At 38.6% G+C, this 24470-nt stretch overlaps 1 protein-coding gene across 1 annotated transcript in view; it reads right to left on the reverse strand.

Annotated features, from left to right (window-relative positions):
* Positions 1–305: 305 nt before the first annotated feature.
* Positions 306–24470, reverse strand: part of LOC126425326 (nuclear RNA export factor 1-like) — a 167315-nt gene continuing 143150 nt past the window's right edge. The window contains exons 12-14 of the mRNA XM_050088308.1: positions 17774–17947; positions 4250–4386; positions 306–1102 (exon numbers count right to left, since the gene is read on the reverse strand). Coding sequence (XP_049944265.1) covers positions 997–1102; positions 4250–4386; positions 17774–17947 — 417 coding nt within the window. The 3' untranslated portion in view covers positions 306–996. The remainder of the gene's footprint in view (positions 1103–4249; positions 4387–17773; positions 17948–24470) is intronic.

Below are 24470 nucleotides of genomic sequence, written 5' to 3' on the forward strand. Positions count from 1 at the left end.
TCTCCTCTTCCTGTCACCCCCTTCCAATCCACACATCCACATCACTGGCACTGTCCATTACGTAAACTCACTGGTTCCAGTGCACATGTGTCTCATTCTTATCTCACACACAGAATGTCTCCTCTGAGCTATCAGCCAGTCTTACCCAATGCTCCTCCCACTTTCCACAAATTTCTCTCTCTACCTGCCCTACCCCACACAACCCCTCACCCCTGTCTACTTGCTGATTTGCAGTTCCGATATAGTGTGTTCAGCCAGACTAATACAGCTGCAAAAGTGGTTTTGTGTGTATGTGTGTGTGTGTGTGTGTGTGTGTGTGTGTGTGTGTGTGTGTGTGTGTGTGTGTGTGTGTACTCCATTCCTATCAGCATTTGTCCAAAATCTAGCAAGGTTTTCATTCTTTTATGTGTGCCTGACGACTGAACGCTTTTACTGTTTGGCAGGTTGTCTCCTTTACTCCTAAATTATTTACACTCTGCCAGAAAATTCCTTACCATACTTAGGTCAAGAGCGATTTGGTTAAACATCACCACAAGCACTGACGATCCATCCTCAATGACCTGCTCATTCCTTCTCATCCTCAGGTCAGAGTGCTCTGAACTTCCTTTTTAGCCTTCCCCAAGATATGCCCTTTTAATCTCTGAGAAAGAAACTGATAGTTCCAAAAGTTAGGATAGTGTGTATCAGCAGTGCTGACGGTAAGGACTGCCTAGTAATTTTGTCTCATAATTTAATATTTTTTTCGACTGAATTTTTCTTTTGACACAATGAACATTAGATTAACTACTCTCTGCACACTGCCTACCTGCTGATAAACCTGCACTAACCAGTCACAAAACTAAGTTGCGCACCTTTTTCTGGAATAATGCTGCTGCAATTACAGCAATTACCAAATTCACAATGCGTGTAACGTTTGTCAGTAGCTGGTTCAAGTACTGTACAGACACAGGTATTCGAAGGAGGTCAACAGCTTTTCCCTTTTTAAGATTTTGCAGCTTATTTTGCTTTTATGAATCTTTCTACTGGAATTTTGCCAGCTTTGTACATTTCAATGAATGATAGGAGCGCTTTTCTTAGGTCCCAGTGCGCAGTTTCCAGGCACCTGAAAAGAAAATAGTGTTTTTTACTATTTAAGGCACCAGAATCTTCTGAAACATAAATGACACCTGTTTCTTGTAGTTTTTTGCACAATATCTATGCATGCCTATATGAAAAACAAGTATCCAAACAAGCATATATGGGAAATTCATTAAACACCTGTGTTAGGGAAGGAGAAATAATTTTTTCCAAAACATATCTCTATATCTATATCTATATAATAACTCCGCAGCTCATGCTTAAGTGTTTAGCAGAGTGTGCATAAAACCCCTTCAGACTATATCTCCAGTTCCATTCTCAAATAGTAATGTGGGAAAAATGAACACCTAAATTTGTCCAGCCATTAAATAACAGTAAAGCTTTGGACATATTAAATTTAAACTCATTTCTTTCCCTGCCTAAGTCCATTACTTATGTCTGAGGCCTTTTGCTAACAAAACATTTCATACTCATCTTGTTACACTTTACTTGAAGTCCTCTTGCACACCTGTATGCAGCTTCTTCGCACCGATCAAATCATTTCCAATGGCATTGATTAAATTTGTGATCATTCAATGAACATTATAAATATAGAAAGGGAGGGAAAAGTGTTACAAACTTCAGTACACAAATCAACAGTAATGAGTAAATACTGTGTGTCAGACAACTAGAACACAGGTGCTACACACCAGATTGTGTATGATGGGAAGCGTTCTGTTGTGGGTGACTAATTACAGATGAAATCAGCAATGGTCTCATCAGAATGCAACAAACCCACTGAAAGCTAATGAAAGTGGAAAGCTGAGGGAGGGGAGCAGGGGAGGGGAGGGTAGGAGGGAGAAGAGCAGGGACAGAGAGAGAGAGAGAGAGAGAGAGAGAGAGAGAGAGAGAGAAGGATTTTAGTCAGAAGCTCAGGGATTATCTGTTGTCTCTGTGTGTCTCTCAATTGTTGGGAGCCTTATCCACGTGGTTAAAAGTGATTCAGGTTACATGCCTGTTATGAGGAATAACAATATTGCAAACCCATTCACAGGAAGATGATCAACTCGTTTCCTAGTCATTGCATAATGAAGAATGCCCATGGAGGGAAGGTCAGTATTCAGGGATGACTGGAACACTCATTTGAAGCAAAAAACTTCACATGGACAAATACACTGTTCCAAATTATTTCCGAGACAGGACACATTTAATGTACATTTGTTTCCAGGCTAAGGGCGCACACAAATATCGTACCCATCTGACATCTTCAATGTTTTATTCTAGGTAAACCCGCTTGTTGCTTTTAACCTCTTTGCCTGGGATATCTTTCTGCTTTTAAAACTGGCCCAATGAACATTCAGCTGTTCACAATGTGTTGTGAGTGAAGTTGTGTGATGGACTGAGAATGTATCAGAAGCATTGATTAAGTGTGTATGTACACACACTGGCTAAATTGTCACATATCTATGTTCATATTTACGGTATCTGCTATGGTAGTGCTACTGCTGCAGTCAAAGAATTATGTTGGTGGTTTCGCTTCGAATTACTGATAGTAGTGGGTTTACAAGTGTGAAACAGGTATTCTTCCAAGTTCCCATTTTTTTCAGAACATGAAGGTTAACAACCTGAGGAGGAACAGCAACACATTGTTGAAACAGTGTACCATATCCCTACTAGCAGCACACAACAACTTTCTGCATGTATCAATAGCCAACAAACATGTTTAAGACAAACATTAAATGTGCAAACCTTGTACACATTTCACGTACGTGTCCATAGTTTTCACATTGGCAACAGTTCACATGACTTGAATTTTGTCACTGGTTAAATGACACTCGTCATTTGCTGATGAAGCCACACTTACACAAAATTAAATCAACAACATCCATAATAATCATTGATGGTCACAGGAAAATCCATACGCCACAGTGGACCCAGATTTCCAAGTTCATTTTTAGATCAATCTTTGGTGCGGATTGATCGGTAACACATTGATAGGTCTAGTTATTCTAGAAGAATGAATGATGGGATGGAATTATTTCTATTTTTTGGAAAATTCATCTGTAGAGTACCCTGAGGACATTCCTTTGGCCACGTACAAGCTATCCACATTTTGCGAGATGTGTGAGGGTGTTGGATGAAGTTTGAGGTGTACAAACAAAATGTGAATATGCAGGATGAACTCTTTGGCCACATCATGGACACTGCTGCCCTCATTAAGGAATGTGCAGAGCCACTCATAAAAGCACACAAATCTTCTCCCAAGAGTGCACAAATGCACTGAAGTTGACAACAGCATATTCAAACACTTAATGTGAACTGTGCAACAGCTGTAATGTGACGTGTACGATAATGCATAGAGGAGAATGTTTTAAAAATACGTATTTTTCAATTGATACTTTGGTGTAAAATGCATGTTGTAATGTTTACTGACAATCTACTGAATAATACAGGAAGTAAACAACAATGTACACTATATGCATTCTATCTTGAAAACCATTCAGAACATGTCACATGTCCAAATGAAGTTTTTTGCTTCATCATGGACTTAAGTCTACTAACAAGATGTACAGCTATGCCTTTAGAGAAAGATCACAATGCTCGGGCATTACAATAAATCTGCATGACTTGTTCTCAAGCACAAGCTCAAAGCTTCCTTCCTGGATAGTTACCTCTACTCCCTGTAGGAATACTATTACATTGTGACAATGTTATTCACCAAAATCAATAATTTTGTCCATGTTTATGTTGTACTTAAGTCAAGTATAGCTCATCAAAATGTATAATAAAATATGAAAATTTATTCAGGCTCATTTACCTAAACCAGCCCTACTGAGCTCCCAAGTCATATCAGCCAAATGATAGAAAAATTCCCACTATAGGCCATAATCAAAATCCTACAGTTTCATTATATCTGTAAAATGACAGAAATTATTCTTACATACCATAATTACTGTCATTGTTGTTATAGTATCATTCTTTTTATCATTCTTTTAATCTCACAGATCAACATTTTATTATTCTACTTCTATCAAATTTTCTTCTTCTTACCCTTAACAAGTTCTGGATGTGTTGCTACAAATTTAATTCTCTTGACATTATTAAAGATGTGTAACTCAATAAAAGTAAACTAGAAGAAAGTGAAATACAAAATTTTCCTTATAAGAACTCAGCACAAAAATGGTCTACATACTTGCGTGACCACTCAGACGTCATGTTGGTAAGTTGTGAATACTTTTCTGTCATGGAATTTTTATCACTCTCTGTTACTTCCCTCGGTGGTCTGATTTTCTTTAGGTTTGTATGTGGCTTTGTGAATCGAAATGCATCCTGCAGAGAAAGATAAATAATTAACCATTGTGTCATCATACAGTATCTACAGTTAGTTATTGTTTAACAATACTAAAAAGTTTACGAGGACACAGCAAACAAACCTGTACAAACCATTTGCAACAATCACTAGGAAACAATAAAGTGTATGTCATAGAGAACTAACATGTATACAAATGACACGCTGAATGTGTCAGAATGGTACAACAAAATTATTTGTAACTGGATTCTGCCACAAAATGGCCACCTTCAACAAGCACAAGTCTTAAGCAGGTATCATATCAGGGATTTTTGTTAATCAGATAAAGGGTACTTTTTTCAAAGATGATTTTGATGTTGTTGATCATCAATGATAAGGTGATGGTTCAATTACTCTTTACAAAGGGAACAGGAAGCAAACTGTGTACTTACAAAGGACATTCCCAATAATGTGATCAACTTTTTGAAACCACCCGTATAGTAGGATCACAGGTACACACCCTACAGCATTTACCCTGCTAGTCCCTTGTATGTGAGTTATTAATAAAAAAAGAAGTTCTCATGATCCATCACAGCTTTGAGAATATAATGACTTCAGAAATGGGGTCATAGGCAAGCGGTCAAGTTGCCTAGCGAGTGTGAGATGGTTGTGGGTTCGAGACCTGTTGAGTGAAGCCTTTTTTTAAAAAAACTTCTATGGAAATGGTTGAGATCATTATTTTTATTTAATTAACGTGTTAAAAATACGTATTTTATTTCTAATTCTTTGCCACAGCCTTTCTATCATTGCGGTAACTTTTTCATTTCCTCTATTCTTTCCCCTTCTTTTCATTCTTTTTTTCTTTCGGTATCTTTGCCCCAAGAACCATGGATCTTGACGTGATAGGTTGGCTTGTGTGCCACAACGATACAGATAGTCACACTGTGGAGGGGTATCTGTCGAGATGCCAAATAAACATGTGATTCCTGAAGAGGGTCAAGCAACCTCTTCAGTAGTTGCAAGGGCTACAGTCTAGATGATAGACTGATCTGACCTTGTAATAACATCAACCAACACGGCCCTGCTGTGCTGGTCTGTGAACAGCTGAAAGAAAGGGGAACTACGGATGTTATTTTTCCCTAGAGCATGCAGCTCTATTATATGGTTAAATGATGATGGCATCCCTTTGGATAAAAAATCATGAATATAAAATAGTCTCCTGTTTGGACCTCTAAGTGGGGCTTCTCAGGAGAATGCCATCATCAAGAAGAAGAAAACTGTCATTTTATGGATCAGAGTGTGGGGTGCTATATCCCTTAATCGGGTAAGTAGGGCAGAAAATTTAAAAAGGGAACTGGATTGATTGAAGTTAAGATATAGTAGGAGTTAGTAACATTCAGTGGTACACTCATCAGGACTACTGATCTGGTGAGTACAGGGTTATAAATATGATACTTTCCTTCTCATCCCGTACGGTAAGTCTGCTGTTCTCGGTGACTTTCCCAAAATCTACCACTTTTCCTAACCTCTCCAATTCTTTTCCTTCACCCCTCTTCCTACCCCTTCAACCCTTCTGCCTGAAAAAGGAGCCACTAGCTCCAAAGGCTTGCCAGTTAAAACTTTCTTTTATGTGTGTGTCCTGCCACCGCTTGGTGAGTAGATTTTTTATCTAGAATGTGATTTTCACTCAACAGTGGAGTGTGTGCTCGGTCCCGCACACAGTTTTAATCTGCCAAGAAGTTTCAGATTTTTTATCTACCCAATTAAATAAAATTAAGTACAGGTAATACATGAATAAGAAAATAGTAATGTGGGTAAGTTCCTTTGAACAGCATAGTGAACACATTATTGTAACCAAGATAGACACAAATCGAACACTCATTGCAATAGTACAAGTTTATATGTCAACTAGATCCACAGATAGTGAAGTGATTGAAAGATGTATGATGAAATGAAAGAAATTCTCCATCTAGTTAAGGGAGACGAAAACTAAATTGTGATGGTAGACTGTAATTCGATAATGGGAAAAGGAAGAGAAGGAAAAATAGTAGGCGAATATGGACTGGGGAAAAGAAATGAAAGAGGACACAGCCTGGTAAAATTTTGCACACAGCATAATTTAATGATCACCATCACTTCATTTAAAAATCATGAAAGAAGGCTGTACACATGGAAGAGACCTGGAGACACTGGAAGGCTTTGGATTGATTACGTAATAACTGAGATTTCAGAATCAGATTTTAAACTGCAGGACATTGTCAGGGGTGGAAAAGGACTCTGACTACAATTTACTGATTATGAAATGCAGATTAAAACTGAAGAAATTGCAACTGAGGAACTAAAGAGACGGGACCCAGATCAGTTGCAGAAATGCAGAAGCTGTTCAGAGTTTCAAAGGGAGCATTAGGCAACAGTTGACTGAAACAGGGGGAAGGAATACAGCAGAAGGCAGGTGGCTAGCTTTGAGAGCTGAAATTGTGAAGGCAGCTGAGGAACAAATACATAAAAACGCAAGGCCTACAAGATATCCTTGAATATCAAGGAGAAATTTAATTTCATTGTTGAAAGGAAAAAAATATAAAAATGCAGCAAATTTAGCAGGCAAAAGGGAATACAAATAGCTAAGAAATGAGAATGACAGAAAGTGCAAAATGACAAAGCAGGAATGGCTAGAGAACAAAAGCAAGGTTTTAGAAGTATGTATAGCTCTAGGAAAGATAGGCACTGCGTATAGGAAAATTAAAGAGGCCTTTGAGGAAAAAAGAAGCAGCTGCATGAATATCAAGAGCCCCAATGGAAAATATGGTTTAAGCAAAGAAGAAAAAGCTCAAAGTAGGGAGGAATAGATATAGGGAAATAAACTTGAAGGCAATATTATAGAAATGGAAGAGGACATTGGTGAAGATGAATGGGAGACACAATACTGTGAGACGAATTTGACAGAACACTAAAAGACCTAAGTCGAAACAAGCCCCTGGAGTAGACAATATTCTGACACAATTACTGATTTTCCTGGGACAGCAAGTCATGAGAAGGACTCCAATTAGTATGCAAGATGTACGAGGCAGGTGAAACACACTTAAGACTACAAGAAGAACATGAGAACTCCAATTAAAAAGAAAAAAAAAGCAGGCACTGACAGGTGTGAACATTATCGACCTATCAGTTTAATAAGTCAAGGTTGCAAAATACTAACACCAATTATTTACAAAGAATGGAAAAACTGGTAGAGGACAATCTCACGGAAGATCAGTTTGGATTCTGGAGAAACATAGGAACAAAAGAGGCAATACTGACCCTATGTCTTCTCTTAGAAGTTTGGTCAAGGAAAGGTAAACCTCTGTTTATAGGATTTGTAGACTCTCAGAAAGTTTTTGACATATTGACTGAAATACACTCTTTCAAATTCTGCAAGTGGCATGGTAAAATTCAGGGGCAAAAGGCTGTTTACAACTTGTACAGAAACCAGACAGCAGTTATAAGAGGAGATGGGTACGAAAGGAAAACAATGGTTGAGAAGAGAGTGAGACTGGGTTGTACCTATCCCCGAAGCTATTCAATCTGTACAGTGAGCAATGAGTAAAGGAAAACAAACAAAAATTTGGAGAAGTAATTAAAGTCTGTGAGAAGAAATAAAAATTTTAAGCTCCGATGATGACATTGTAATACTATTACAGACAGCAAAGGACACGGAAGAGCAGCTGAATGGACTGGAAAGTGTCTTGAAAGAGGGATATAAGATGATTATTAATAAAAGCAAAATACAGTTAATGGAATGTACTCGAACTAAATCAGGCAATGCCGAGGGAGATAGATTACGAAATGAGACACTAAAAGTAGAAGATGAGTTTTGCCATTTGGGCTGTAAAATAACTGATGATTGTTGAAGTAGAGAGGATATAAAATCTAGACTGACAACGGCAAGAAAAACGTTTCTAAGAAAAGAAATTTTTAACATCAAATATAAAATGTTAGGAAATATTTTCTGGACATATTTGTCTAGAATGTAGCCTTGTATGGAAATTAAATATGAATGATGAACAGATCAGGCAATAAGAGAAAAGTAGCTTTTGAAATGTGGTGCTACAGAAGAACATTGAAGATTAGATGGGTAGATCACATAAGTAATGAGGAAATACTGAATAGAATTGGGGAGGAAAGACTAAAAGAAGGGAACGAGTGACAGGACACATTCTGAGGCATCAAGGTTTCGTCATTTAGGAGGAGAGGAGTGTACATATCGCACAGGGATACCAAGAGATGAATACAGTAATCAGGTTTAAAAGGATGTCGATTACAGTATGTATTTGGAGATGAAGAGGCTTGCACAGGATATCATAGGATGGAGAACTGTATCAAATCAGTTCTAAAAATACTGATCTATCAATTAAAACACAAAAGTTGAAATAATCTATTTCTGCTAGTTGTACAATAGTGTCAAAAATTACTTTTCATTGTTAAGTGTATATTTTTTTGGCTGTCATTCCTCATTCAGTCATTTAAAACAAAGGATTACATATGAAAGAAACTGTAAATCAGTCATTTCAATAAAGATGTGAACATAAACTGAAGGCACTCCACAAGATGTGAACCCACAGCCATCAGCCTATCAGCCAAATAACTTAACTGCTGTTGCAGCAAACAGTTCTAGTTTTGTAATCACACAGACATTATTACACTTGCAGCCAAGATTTGCACCATTAGAGGACATAAAAAATATTAAAATTTCAATAAACAAACAGAAATAGCCCACATACAGCAACTGATGGTGACCCAACACTACAGGTGCTTTGCATCTGTCACAGTTTCACTATGTTTTTACGCCTTTTGACAGTGCCTATCTTGGCTACAAGATTTTTGTGTTTTATATAACAGTTTGATGACAATATTTCAATTGAAATTTGTCTTTAAATTACAAAAACAATCATGCCCTAATACTATTTTAAATTCTAAAAAATTATGGTTCTAGCACTTCACATAACAAAATATATTTATTATAAAAAAAATCATTGTTCAGAATGCACAAATGCATCAGAAACACTAATTTTAGAATCAATTTAAAAAAAATCAAATCATTAGGAAAAGAAAAGAAAGATTGTAGTGAATATAACAGGAAATAGTACAGTGGCAGAAATATTTAAATTAAGAAGTGATACAGACATATATTACAGATGAAATTAGGAAAAGAAGATTAAAGTGGTGTCGGTTCTTTCAGAGAGTGAGAACAAGTAGACACAAGAAATACACTATTCGATTAAACGTATCTGGACATCTATTAATGGAAATGCGGTGTGTGCAACCTTCGTCTTTATGATGATTTGAACTCTGCTAGGACTACTTTCAATAATGCGTCTGAATGTCTGTAGAGGATTGGCAGCCTATTCTTCCTCAAGAGTTGAAGCCACAGGAGATACTGATGTTGGATGCTGGGGTCTGGAAGAAAGTTGTTACTCTCATTTATCTCAGAGGTGTTCCAGGTTGTGGCTCTAGGGAGGTTAATTCATTCACGAATGTCATTGCACACAAACCATTGCCTTAAGATGCTGCTTTATGACAAGGGTGCAGTCTCAAACTGATACCATCAGTCATCATTTCCAAACTATTCAGTTCCTGTACGCAGGACATGATGCTGGAAAATGTACTTGTGCCTTTCTGGATTTAGTGTTTACTTAAGCACAATAAACGGACTACAATCTAACGACAAAAAGCAGCTCTATGCTGTAATACCAGTTCCTCCGTACTTCGCAGCTGGCATAACACACAGCAGCAGGTAATGTTCTCTAGGCATTTGCCAAATCCAAACCTCCCATCAGATTGCCACAGGATATAGCATGATTCAGCTTAGCTAGTAGATCAGTTGACTGTTTCCACAGATAGCCCTGCTTTCAATGGGATAGGTGATGTTTGTGACCAGATTGAAATACGTGGTGATGGGAGGATGTACGGTACAGGTCTGTTACAGAAGTAGCCATGAAGATTGTGTAGGGATGGATGAGTATATTGTGTAGGTTCGGTGGACAGCAGAATGCCACTGTGGGAGGGTGGGAAGGATAGTGGGCACAAAATTTCTCATTTCAGGGCACGAGGAGAGGTAGTCGAAACACTGGCGGAGAATGTAATTCAGTTGCTCAAGTCCTGGGTAGTAATAAGTTACGAGGGAAATGTTCCTCTGTGGCCAGACGGTGGGACTTTGGGAGGTCATGGGAGACTGGAAAGATCAGGCATGGGAGATTTGTTTTTGTACAAGGTTGGGAAGATAATTACAGTCTGTCAAAGCTTCAGCGAGACCCTCGGTACATTTCGAGAGAGATCACTCATCACTGCAGATGTGATGACCATGGGTGACTAGGCTGTATGGAAGGGACTTCTTAATAAGGAACATGTGACAGCTGTGAAAGTGGAGCTATTGCTGGCAGTCAGTAGGTTTGGTATAGATGGAAGTACTGATGTAGTCATCTTTGAGGTGGAGGTCAACATATAGGAAGGTGGCTTGTTGGGTTGAGTAGGACCAGGCGAAGCAAATGTGGGAGAAGTTGTTGAGGTACTGGAGGAATGTGGATAGTGTCTCCTCACCCTCAATCCAGATCGCAAAGATGTCATCAGTGAATCTGAACCAGGTGAGGGATTTAGGATTCTGGATGTTTAGGAAGAATTTCTCTAGAGGGCTCTCGAATAGGTTGGCATAGGATGGTGCCATGCGGGTGCCCATAGCTGTGCCTCGGATTTGTTTGTTGGCAATGCCTTCAAAGGAGAAGTCATTGTGCATGAAGATATAGTTGGTCATGGTGACTAAGAAGGAGGTTATTGGACTGGAATTCATCGGGCATTGGGAAAGGTAGTGTTCAATAGCAGTGAGGCCATGGGCATTAGGGATGTTAGTGTAATGGGAGGTGGCATCAATAGTGACGAGCAGGGCAATGTGTGGGAAAGGGACAGGAACTGTGGAGAGTCAGTGGAGGAAATGGTTGGTGTCTTTTACATAGGATGGTAGGTTCTGGGTAATTGGTTGAAGATGTTGGTCTAAGAGAACAGAGATTCTCTCGGTGGGGCCACAGTAACCAGCCACAATGGGGCATCCTAAGTAGTTGGGTTTATGCACTTTAGGGAGCATATAGAAGGTAGGAGTGCAGGGAGTGGTAGGGGTGAGCAGAGAGAGTGACTCCGGGGAGAGGTTGAAGAAATTATTCAGATAGTTAACGGAGGCAAAAATTTAGTAGTGACAGGGAACTGGATTTTGATAGTAGGAAAAGGAAGAGAAGGAAAAATAGTAGTCAAACATGGACTGGGGAAAAGGAATGAAAGAGTAAGCCAAATGGTAGAATTCTGCAAGGAGCATAATTTAAGCATCTCTAGCACTTAGTTTAAGTATTATCAAAGAAGATTGTACATTTGGAAGAGATCTGGAGAGTTTCAGAATGATTGTATAATGGTAAGACAGAGATTTTAGAACCAGATTTTAAACTGTAATACATTTACAGGGACAGATGTGGACCCTGACCACAATTTGTTGGTTATGAACTGTACATTAAAACTGAAGAAACAGAAAAAAGGTACAAAATTAAGGATATGGGAGCTCGACAAATTGAAACAACATGAGACTGTTGGGAATTCCAGAGAGAGCATTAGGCAAAAAATGATTGGAAGAGGGAACACAGTATCAGACCAATTGGTAACTTTAAGAGATGAAATAGTGAAGGAAGCTGAGGATCAAATAGGTAAAAAGACAACGCCTAGTAGAAATCCTTGGATATCACATGAGGTACTGAAATTAATTGATGAGGAGAAAATATAAAAGTGGAGAAAATAAAGCAGGCAAAAGGGCACACAATGTCTAAAAAATGGCTAAGCAGGAAGGCTAAGCAGGGTAGAGAACAAATGTAAGGATTTAGAAGTATATTTCACTAGCGGACAGATAGATACCAACTACAGGAAAATTAAAGAGACTTTTCGAGAAAAGAGAGTTCAAGTGGAAAACTAGTCCTAAGCAAAGAAGGGAAAGCTGAAAGGTAGGAGGACGTAGAGTGTCTGTACGAGGGAGCTGAAGTTGAAGGCAATATTACAGAAATGGAAGAGGGCATAGATGAAGGTGAGATGAGAGACATGATACTGTAAGAAGAATCTGACAGAGCACTGAAAGTCCTATGTTGAAACAAGAGCCCTGGAGTAGACAACATTCTGTCAGAACTACTGACAGCCTTGGGAGAGCCAGCCATACAAAACTCTTCTATTCGGTGTGCAAGACGTATGAGACAGACGAAATACCATTAGACTTCAAAGAGAATGTAATAATTCCAATTTGAAAGAAAGCAGTTGCTGATGTGTTTGAAAATTACTGAATTATCATTTTAATAAATAATGGCTGAAAAAGACTATCATGAATTATTTACAGTATATTGGAGAAACTGGTGGAAGCTGACCTTGGGGAAGATTAGTTTGCATTCCGGAGAAATGTAGGAACACACAAGACAATCATGAGCACATGAATTATCTTTGAAGATAGGTTAAGGGAAGGCAAACCTCTGTACACAGCATTTGTAGACTTGGACAATGTTGATTGGAATATTCTCTTTGAAATTCTGAACTTAGCATGGTTTAATAAAGGGAGCAAAAGGCTATTTACAATGGAAGCCAGACAACAGGTATGAGTTGAGGGGCATGAAAGATTAGGAAATGAGACACTTCATGTAGTAGATGAGGTTTGCTATTTCGGCAGTGTAATAACCGAAATTAGGGGGGGCAGATAACTTTTTTAACCAAAAAGGAGATACTGAGTAAAGTTAGGGAGATCAGAAATTCATGGCACAGCTTCACTAAAGAAAGGATTTGTTGATAGGAAATATTCTGAAGTAGCAATGAATCACCAATTTGGTACTGGAGGTAGGTGGGGAGTGGGGTGGGGGGATTGTAGAGGGAAGCCAGCAGATGAATACAGTAAGCAGAGACATAAAAATGTATGTTGCAGTAATCATTCGGAGATGAAGAGGCTTGCATAGGATAGAATAGTGTGGAGACATGCATCAAACCAATCTTTAGATTGATGACCACGAAAACAACATCGACAACATCAACAACATTTAGTATATATGGTTATTTTTCACATGTTTGCTTATACAGTCTCATGTGTATATGAATAAAATGTAAGGGAGAGGGTAAGGAGTCATTCCAATCCCGGGAGCGGAAAGACTTACCTTAGGGCGAAAAAAGAACTCCCTTAAAACCCACATCCTTTCGTCTTTCCCTCTCCTTCCTTCTTTCCTGATGAGGCAACAGTTTGTTGTGAAAGCTTGAATTTTGTGTGTATGTTTGTGTTTGTTTGTGTGTCTGTCGACCTGCTAGCACTTTCATTTGGTAAGTCACATCATCTTTGTTTTTAGATATATTTTTCCTACGTGGAATGTTTCCCTCTATTATATGAATAAAATGTAAAAAATATATAAAAAATTAAACAAAATTTAAAAAAATAAAGAATACAAAACAACATAATAAAATTAAAAAATACGTGAAAAAATAAAACATAAAACCTCCAGTGGGATTGTGACCTTGACATAGTGGTGAGGCTCGTGTGCCCTGAAAACATAGAAGGCTATAGTGACCAGGTTCAATGATACCAGGTGAATAACCACAGAGGAGCCAGACTAACAATGCCCAACTCAAGCAGCATGGTTCAAAAGACAATAAACAAACCTACAATGAATCATTCATCGGCCGAGTCAATGGAAATTTAAATCAGGTGTCGAACTGTGCCAGTCTAACGTGAAAATTATGGTAGAGTAAAGTAGGGAACCAGAATGAAAAATGCTTGTATTGTAGCACCAAAAAGGCAAATATATCCTGCACAGAGTTAGGGATGCAAAAGAAGGGAAATAGCTTTCTAACTTATCCGGCAGCTTCAAAGACATTAAATCAAAACATCTTGACATATTAGAATTTTTTTATGAGTTAAACCTACTTCCCAGCAGAGTGACCTCTCTTAGCTGCAAGGTGTTGGCACACCTGAATACTGCAATTTATAGACTAAGGTCCTTGATCCTCTGCCCAAAATCCAGAAGATTCGCCAGCTATAGTAAACAATATATAACATCATAGCCTGAAGAGGATATGTGTAACATCCCTCATGTTGTCCTGAACATATTCGACTTTTTTGTGCTATGACAGCAGTATGTTCCATCCTGGTTTTTTATTCAATAAAAACCTGACATCACATCAGGTGCTGCAATAATGCCAAGGGGGACCTCAGAGTATTCTAATCAAATTTACTTCTACGGATAACCAAGACAACAATTACATAATAAAACTCAAACGATGCGAAGAGGAGAATGCTCATCTTGGCATTCCGTTCAGAGATGAAGAACTATTTGTCTGATGAAAATGCTTGGATGACTTAAGATCAGAGCAAACAAAGTCCTTTGGCCCTGTAACTATGAACTGAATCCTGAACATTATGAACACTTGTTTTGTTAGAATGATAATCCCAAGGATCTGGCACAAGGAGAAAGTTGTGGTGCTACTTAAACCAGGAAAAAAAAGAATAACCCAAGCAACTTCAGACCTGTATCAGTTCTGCGCCATTGTTTGATGTTCTGGAAGGAATGGTTTTGAATCAAATTTGTGAGTCTATCAACAAGAAGATCATTTAAGACCGGCCAGGTTTCAGACCAGGAAAGTCATGTACTAGTCAGATACTTGATACAACCAAATAAACAGAGGAAGAGTACAAAAGAAAGCAGATTACACGAGTTCTAAATCTACATACATACTCCGCAAGCCACCGTATGGCATGTGGTGGAAGGTACATTGCACTATTACTACTCACTTCTTTTCCCATTCCACTCCCAAACAGTGTGAGGGGGAGAAAAAAAAACACTATCTATATGCCTCCCCAGAAGTCCTAATTTCTCTTGTGTCATCATCATGGTCCTTACGCAAAATGTGCTTTGACGGCGGTAGAATCTTCCTGCAGTCAGTTTTAAATGCCGGTTCTGTAAATTTTCTCATGTCAAAAAGAATGTTACCTTCTCACCAGGAATTCCAATTTGAGTTCCCGAAGCATCTCCGTAATACTTGCACATTGAACGTAACAGTAACAAAACTAGCAGCCCACTCCTAAATTGCTTCGAGGTCTTTCTGTAATACGGCTTGGTGTATTTTTCTGAAAGTTGGATGATATGTCGCCAGACACATACATTCTACCCACCAACATGAATAGTCGTTTTGTTGCCACTTCCCCCAGAGATTTTAGAAATTCTGATGGAATGTTATCCTGCCTTATTTGACTATACGTCCTTCAAAGCTGTCTTAAATTATGATTCTAATACTCCATCTCCTATACTACTAAATTGACTCCTGTTCCTTCTTCTATCACGTCAGACAAATCTTTCTCCATAGAGGCCTTCAATGCACTCTTTCCACCTGTCAGTTCTCTCCTCTGCACTCTTAATGTTATCACGCTTGCTAATTTTACCAAATGTTCCTATATGCTAAGTGTCCTTCCATTAACCATTTATTTTTCAATTTCTTCACATTTTTCAAGCCACTTCATCTTAGCTTCCCTGCACTTCCTATTTATTTCATTCCTCAGCAAGTTGTATTTCTGCATTCCTGAATTTCCCTGAACATTTTTGTACTTCCTTCTTTCATCAATCAACTCAGGTATTTCTTCTGTTACCCATGATTTCTTCCCAGTTACCTTCTTTAAATCTATGTTTTTCTTTCCAACTTTTGTGATTGCTTTTTTTAGAGATGTGCATTCCTCTTCAACTGCACTGGCTACTGAACTATTCCCTGAACTTCAGGCATATCTCATCATTCCATAGTACTTCCATATCCCACTTCTTTGCGTACCGATTCTTCCTGCTAATCTCTTAAATGTGTATGATACCATGAATAGTAAGAAACTAATAAATAAGATGAACATAACAACTAAGGATGCAGAACAGGAGACTTTACTGTCTCTCTAAATGACAGGAAGTCACTGGAGAATGCAGAAGAATGGCTTTCCCCAATGAAGTGTGGTGCCTCCAATATTACTTTATATATCGATGATCAGCCATTCAATGTTGGAACCTGCTCCTTCATCTATGTAGATGTCACAGCTGTTGCTGGTCAAGATAACATGTAATGTCAAAGAACTTGCCACCTACTACAACAACAACCACTTGAAACCCGTGTGTTCCACCCACGCAATAAGGATGCAAGAAGAAAATTGTACATCATTTGGAAAGGATAAAATCTAAATCCCTGTGTCTACCCCCAATACCTATGATACCTTAACCTGCAAACAACACTGTACAGTCACTACATCAGAGGTTTGTACCAGGAACAATCTTATCCGCAAACTGACAAAACACCACATGGGGAGCACGGTCCAACATCCTCCGCACCTCTCCACTCACTTTCTGTTTCTCTGCTGTCTCTTCATGAGACAAGCCAAATAGTCACAGGGTGCCTAAGACCAGCCCCACTCAACAAGATATTTCCACTAATGGGAGCAAGTACCTCCAGATGTAAGAAGACAGGTAGCAGCACAGAATGAAAAGAAGCAGCACGAAAGAGATCCATATAAAAAAAAATTTCCCGCTTACAACAGCATCAGTTTCAAGTCCAACAGAAGCCCGCTGAACTGAGCTGTAGCAAACAAAGACTCCTGGAGAATTATGGGCAGCAAACAGATGCTACAATCAGGCTGTTATCTCAAATGTGGGACCTGGAAGGCACTCAACAGGTTAATAATAGGAGTGGTGAGGAGACTAATTTAAAGACATGGGTTATCAGTGATGATGAATTTTGTGAATGTGGGCAAGACAGGACTCTGAACAGTTCTCAGTTTGCAATAATCTGAGCAAACCACATGATACCGAAGACTTGTTTGCAGCGAATGACTGTGTCATTCTGGCTGCTGAACAAAGGACTCATAAAATGTCAAATTCTTTGTGATTAATACTATACTGTAATTTTAAATTATATTGTGGTTTAGTGTTCTTCGGACTTGGATAAAGAAATAAAAATTACGTAGATACTGGCCACAGAAACAGTTCGTGAGAGCCTAGACTGTATTCATGAAAGAATAGCAGATTGTAAATTATTACAAGTTTGTCTTGAATAAATGGAAGTACTTACGACAATCTGAGAACTAATTATTTATTACACCAAGAACAGAAAAGGAAAAAAAAAAAAAAAAAAAAAAAAAAATTCATGGATGGGAATGGAGAAAGTGGAGGTGCTGCAATCGGAGAATTAAAGCAGAAGTAGTTCAACTTGAATCATACATACATGGTTCACTTTTCAAAGACTCCAGAAGGAGAAATCCAAGTACAATATTTCTGCATCTCATCATCTACATTACACCCCCGATGCACAGTCAAACTTGTCCAAATGCAGCCTAGGATATAAATACATGAGACATAATACAATTCTAGTAATGCAGCTTACCTCCGCCTCATCTGTTGTTGCATTTGTAACATACATGATGTCATTAGCTATCTGGTATTCACCACTTGGTCGTCTGACCAGGACAAAGGTGCGCATAAAATGTCGAGGCGATGTCTTCTGTTTTGGATTTTGCTCTTTGAACACACCCGTAACAGTCAATATAGTACTTTTGTCCTGTAAAAATAAATACAATTTTGGAAAATGTTCATTGCAATATCTTGCAATCATTAGAATCATTCTAATGGTTACTTCAGACACTTAAATAAAAATTAGATTTTTATAGAGATCATAATATATATAAATAAAAATGTAAATTTTTATTCATTCAAAATCATGTATCTCCAAAAGTTCTTGATCAATTGCATGAAAAATTAGACACAGCATTACGTTCTAAAACAGGCATGTTTTTAGGTATCTATTTCTTTAATATATATGTGTATATATGTAACTTTTAGATATTTTTTGTAACAATGGTTCCCTATTATTTAATTTATAAAAACTTTATATTACATGCATTTTAAAAAATAGGTATATAAAAACACACACATATTCCAATGCAACACTGTGACAAAATTTCAAACATTCAGCAAAAATTTTTGGAGACTTGCAATTAGGAACATTCATAGTTTCTACATAAGTACAAATGTAGATGTTCAAACAATCAAGACTCCAGGTAGGAATATCAACAGTGTAGGAAAAGACAGATCGCTAATTACTGTAAAAAAGACACGTGAAGTCGCAGACAGGTACGATGTATGATTAACCAACTCCAGCACCTTGGGCAGAGAGAGAGAGAGAGAGAGAGAGAGAGAGTGTGTGTGTGTGTGTGTGTGTGTGTGTGTGTGTGTGTGTATCTCTCTACTGATGAAGGCTGTGGCCAAAAGCTATATGTTACTGTCTTTTACATGTGCCTGTCGGCAACCAGACTGTCTTTTTTACCATAAGTAACAATCTATCTTTTTCTACACTGTTACTGTAGTTTGGGGAGAAGAGAAGTTTGTGGCACAACTTGACCAGAAGAAGGGATCGGTTGGTAGGACATGTTCTGAGGCATCAAGGGATCACCAATTTAGTATTGGAGGGCAGCGTGGAGGGTAAAAATCGTAGAGGGAGACCAAGAGATGAATACACTAAGCAGATTCAGAAGGATGTAGGTTGCAGTAGGTACTGGGAGATGAAGAGGCTTGCACATGATAGAGTAGCATGGAGAGCTGCATCAAACCAGTCTCAGGACTGAAGACCACAACAAACTGTAGATCTTCATTTCATCAAAATTCAAATCTCCAAAGTTCTTCATGGATTGCTTTGAAATTTTGACACAACATTGCATTCAAATACTCATGTGTTTTTATATACCTACTGGAATACCTTCTTGCATATATGTAAAATATATGTAATAGAACAGGAAACATTATAAAAATGTAAATGTTGGCTTCTTCACAATCTCTAATCTCTGAAATACTAGACTGACTGCTTTGAAATTTGGACAGAATGCTGAATTCTGTAACGGGTGTATTTCCATGTACCTAATTCTTCAGTACATGTATATTTTTAATACATATGATATGTAATATATAAAGGGGAAACACTGTTACCAAAATGTAGCTTTCTGATTTACTTCAGATTTCTACATGTTACTGTGATAAACGTACTTTTTAACATATAGATAAAGAAACATTGTTAGCAAACAGGAAAGTTTATTTATAGCTTATTGGTTTATGATTAGAATACTATCGAATTGAATTTTAAATAACAATAAACAAGGCTCAAGGTTAGAGAGAGAGAGAGAGAGAGAGAGAGCAGGGTGAGGGGGGTGGAGGGGGAGGGGAACAGATGGACAGAGTGTTGGGAGGAAACAGACATAGAAGGTGAGAAGGAGGAGATGGACAGAAAGAAGGGCAGGAGGAGATGGAGAGAGGGGGGGGGGGGGGGGGGAAGATGGACCAAAAGGGAGGGGGGGGGGAGGAGGAGATGGACAAAGAAAGGGGGGGGGGGAGGAAATTTGGATATACAACCAATTCCCATACATATTAGAAACGTCTACTTCCTCTTTTCTTCTTTTTCATTTAAGCACACTGAGCTGCAGCAAAGTGTGTTCCAGTACATATGGTATTCTAATACATGCTACAGCAAGAGTAGATATATACTCAAAATTCTATTACTTATGTTTAACTACATAATCTCTCTGCAAAGTGTGCTCTCCTCCTTGGTAAACTGCACAAAGCAAAGAGAAAGAATCATTTTCTGAGTAAAACGGCTCCCACACAGATGGGACCAGCAGTCATAAGAAGGAACTGCCACTCTTGGCACAGAGAAAGCCCCTGTGTCTGTATAAACAAGAGATGCTGATGCTTTTATCTAGAGATGCTGTAGCCACCACAGAAAGAATGACCTCAGTAGGAAAACAGCCAAAGGCGAGGTGATGTTACTTCTGAATGTGGAACACTTGTCCTCAGTTCTGTTCTGCACACCAGCTTGCAAGTAAACCTACAACATTGCACACAACATGCAACCACAAGCCAAAAAATTTGTCACCTCACAAGACATTACACTCTCCTCTAGACTTGATAAGAACCTCTATTTGGTGAGAAAGAAAGTCCACAAGTTTCTTCAGGTATGGTATATAAGCTGAGGCCACTCATTTACATTAAATTACTTGGAGCTTACAAACTGTGGACACACCGACTGCTACGTATCACCTGCTGTTCCAAATAGTCACAGACATTCTACGGCACATGTTCCCAGACAGTGGTACGTGTACCACTGGTGGTACACTAGGGCGTATCAGGTGGTACATGTACAAGTAAACAAAATACATACTGACACAAGTAAAATTATTCTCTTTTGTTACTTTATCTTTAAAGTAAAATTATATTGATTGATGAAAGTGACTCTATAAAACATTAAAAAAAAAAAAAAAAATGGATTTACAGCAGAACGGCTCTTTTGGATTGTTGGCAGGACACAGGAAGTTCAGACAGTACCCTCCCCACCCTTCCCTTCATTAGTCGTCACTGCCTTTGCTGGGAACCATTCATCTCATTTTGATGCCAGTGATATTTCGATCGGATCTCGTCAGTGGTCATTCAAAAGTTTTCATCCGATTTTGCAATTGCTGCCACCTTACGCAATATACCCATATGTGAAAATGCAGTAGTCATTATGCAGTGAACGGTTCACTGTTGTTGTTACTGCTTTGTTGGAAATTATCTTAAATGGTGAACTGGAGTGTGCATAATACAATGAGCAGATTCTTGACTACTATAAGTGTGATGTGAAGTTAAATTTGACTGTGTGACACGTATGTGATTGTCTTTTAAGTTAACCATGAAGTGATTTTTGTGGCACGAAGCTACTACCTCACATTATGCAGTTAAAAAATTCTAAATCTCCACCTGACAGCGAGTATGATGAAAATTACAATAAAAGTTAATTAATTCTTTAAGTGTTTAAATGTAATTCATCTCTTATTCATTCATATTACTTGCTACAAGTAAGTACCACATGTGGACATGAACGACTCTGTAAAAAACCCCTTCCATAAAACCTTACGACTTGTGCGTATCACTTTTCTATCCTACACGATAGTCAGTCGGCATGACACAAAAACCGTACGAATGTTGTCAGCGCTGAGCGAGATGGCAAAAACTGTTCACCCCCCTACTGTTCCTGACCCCACATCAGTCATTGACTGACCTTCAGAAGCACTCTCTCCCACATCAGTGTTTGTTAAAAGGTGAACAAGCTATCAAGGAACACATAAAATTTTAAAAATGTCAAGTGGTGGGTAGTGAGAAGAAGTCTGGGAACCCCTGTTCTATGGGACTAAGATCGGGTGATTTAGTGGGCCACTCAAGGTGAGATAGTGTGCCCCATTGATTGCCATGGAACATATGCATGCAGTCCTGTGAATACCGTTAATGCCATTTCAAACAATGGAAAGTCCAGGTCGGCATATCGACAGTATTATGAAAAGGATGGATTGCTACTCACTGTAAAGATGACACACGGAATTGCAGACATGCAAGACTGTAACACATTTCATCTTTCAGCCAATGAGTTCTTCAGAAAGGAAAACACACAATTCACACAAACAAGCACACCCCGTGCACAAACGACTGCTACCTCCGGCCAGAATAGCATTCACGTGTGCGTGAAGTGTGCTCGCTCATGTGTGTTTTCCTTTCTGAAGGAGGCTTTGTCCAAAATCTGAAATGTGTAACAGGCTTCGTGTCATCTTGTCTGCAACTCGATACGTCATCTTTACGGTGAGTAGAAATCTATTTTTTTCATCTTGGAAGATGTGATTGACAGCAGCTTATTTGTAATGAAGATAGTGGAACCAAGTCTGGGTACAAAAAAACACCCCCACAACATCACAGATCCTCCTCCAGCCCGAATTACATCCTCCACATACTGTGGGTCACAACACTTCATCGGGCAACCAGCATACTCGACACATCACACTGTTTCAAAAAAAGGCAAAATCATGATTCAGCAGACCGCACTACATGCTCCCCCTCCCCCACCCACACCATCTCCTGGATGTTGTCAGTTTTCATGACCTGGAGCCACTGCTTCTCAATCAAGTAGCATCTTAATTGGCATCAGGAGGCTCACTGCACCCCATTCCAGTCCGCCCCCTGAGGAAAAATTCCCTCATAGAGCCAGGAATCAAACAGGAGTCCTCCACACGGCAGCTGACCGCACTGACCACTCGGCTACAGAGGTAAAACTTTTGCGAGGCACCCATCTCCGAATGTACGAGGTGTGACCAAAAAGTAAAGGGAATTTTTAATTTTGCAGGCTTCATACGTCAGATTCTCATAACATATTTTTATCTTGTCGGTATACGTGTTCCTGACGTATGTCTGCATTTCCCGCTGTTCGGAAAATTTAGTTTATTGTTGACAGTCGAGAAGGTTATATGTGTTTTCGAGTGACTGGCGAATTTTTACTTTAGGAAAAGATGGATTAATGAATTTGTGTAAAATTTTTCTTGAAAAACAGAATAAAGTGAAGCACCAAATTGGAAATGTTGCCTGTGGCTTTCGGCAAATCTACTTTGCGTAAGACAAGAGTTTACGAGTGGTATAAACACTTCAGAAAGGGTCGAGAAGACACTGAAGACGACACCCACACTGGACATCCCAGCATATCAATTTCTGACAACATTGTCAGCATATCCTTTGGCTCATGCAAAGCAATTTTTTGGGTGTTTTGGGCACGATAAGTATAGCAGCAACTGTTGTACTTTGACCAAAAACGACACTGCGTACACATTTCTCAGGAATTGCTGAATGAAGTCGACAGTGGTCCAGAACACAGATGACGAAAAATGGATATACTGGTATGACATAAAAACTGAGGCCTAACTGTCCCAACGGAAACTGCCTGAAGAGCCGAGACCGAAAAAATTTTGACAGCTTCTATCACGTGTGAATCTTGTTCTCACTGTTTTCTTCAATTACAATGGGACATTGCATCATGAGTTCCTGTCTTACGGTCAATAAGGAATACTACCTGGACATTACACGCTGTTTGCGTGAAGCGATCCGAAGAAAAGGACCGGAATTGTGAAAAAACTATTCGTGGAAACTGCGGTACAATAATGCTCTCATTAACAACTCAATGCTTATTCATGATTTTTTGGCATAAAACAAAATTGTTATTTGCCTTAGCCACTATATTTGCCGGACATGGCCGCCTGCGACTTCTTTCTATCCCCAAGGCTGAAGACAACCGTGAAATGATTTTGCTTTGCCACAGATAAAAATAGAATCATGGAAGGAGCTGAATACTATAATGAAAAGTGAGTTCCAGAAGTGCTTCCATGATTAGAAAAAGTGATGGTACAAGTCTGTTATATCTGAGAGGGATTACTTTGAAGGGGAGAAAGTTGATGTTGATGAATAAACAAAAGTTCCCACTACATTCTGATCACCTCATATGTTACATGCAGTTACCATAAAATTTTTTACTCATTAACTGTCTGAGATTTAATGCATTCACTGACAGCAACAAATCTTTCATTACCTGATTTTGTAGCTGTCACATTCAGGGTCATTCAGGAGTGAATAAGCTCGGTGATAGTATACTGTCATGTTATGAATTATAATATGACAGAATGTTTTTCATTATACACAAATCGGACTTCATGACAAGAAATTCAGATTGCAAGGTTTGATTTATATATTGTTCAAATCTGCATATATTGGCGCATTGATGGCGAACAAATCAACACGGCATCAAACTGATCATTTCCCAACATAATTACATAAAAATGAAAATAAAGAAAATTTCTGGAAATATCATTAGTAATAGGATATCTATTGACTAGTATAAAATAGACACCTGAATGCATTAGCATATTATGGTAATTATTTGTAATGGCACAAGTAACGAAAATAAGTGCTTACATTAAGGTGAATGGAAGGAAAAAGATAAGAGTCAGCTTTTAAGTTGAACATCAAAAATTTAGCAAAGATGTTCAATAGTGACAGTGTTATACGATAACATTTGGAACTCTGGCTAAGTACAACAACATTAATTTATTACAATGTCCCCTTGACTGGTTGCGACAACTTTAATAAGAATCTTGGAAAAGCTATTCCACTACACTACTCAGGGGATTCTCTTGATACAATATAGGTACACCATTGCTTTACACTGGATGTTAAATTACATTATCAACACA

Source organism: Schistocerca serialis, chromosome 10 (genome assembly GCF_023864345.2).
Source record: "Schistocerca serialis cubense isolate TAMUIC-IGC-003099 chromosome 10, iqSchSeri2.2, whole genome shotgun sequence".
In the NCBI taxonomy this organism is placed as follows: Eukaryota; Metazoa; Arthropoda; class Insecta; order Orthoptera; family Acrididae; genus Schistocerca; species Schistocerca serialis.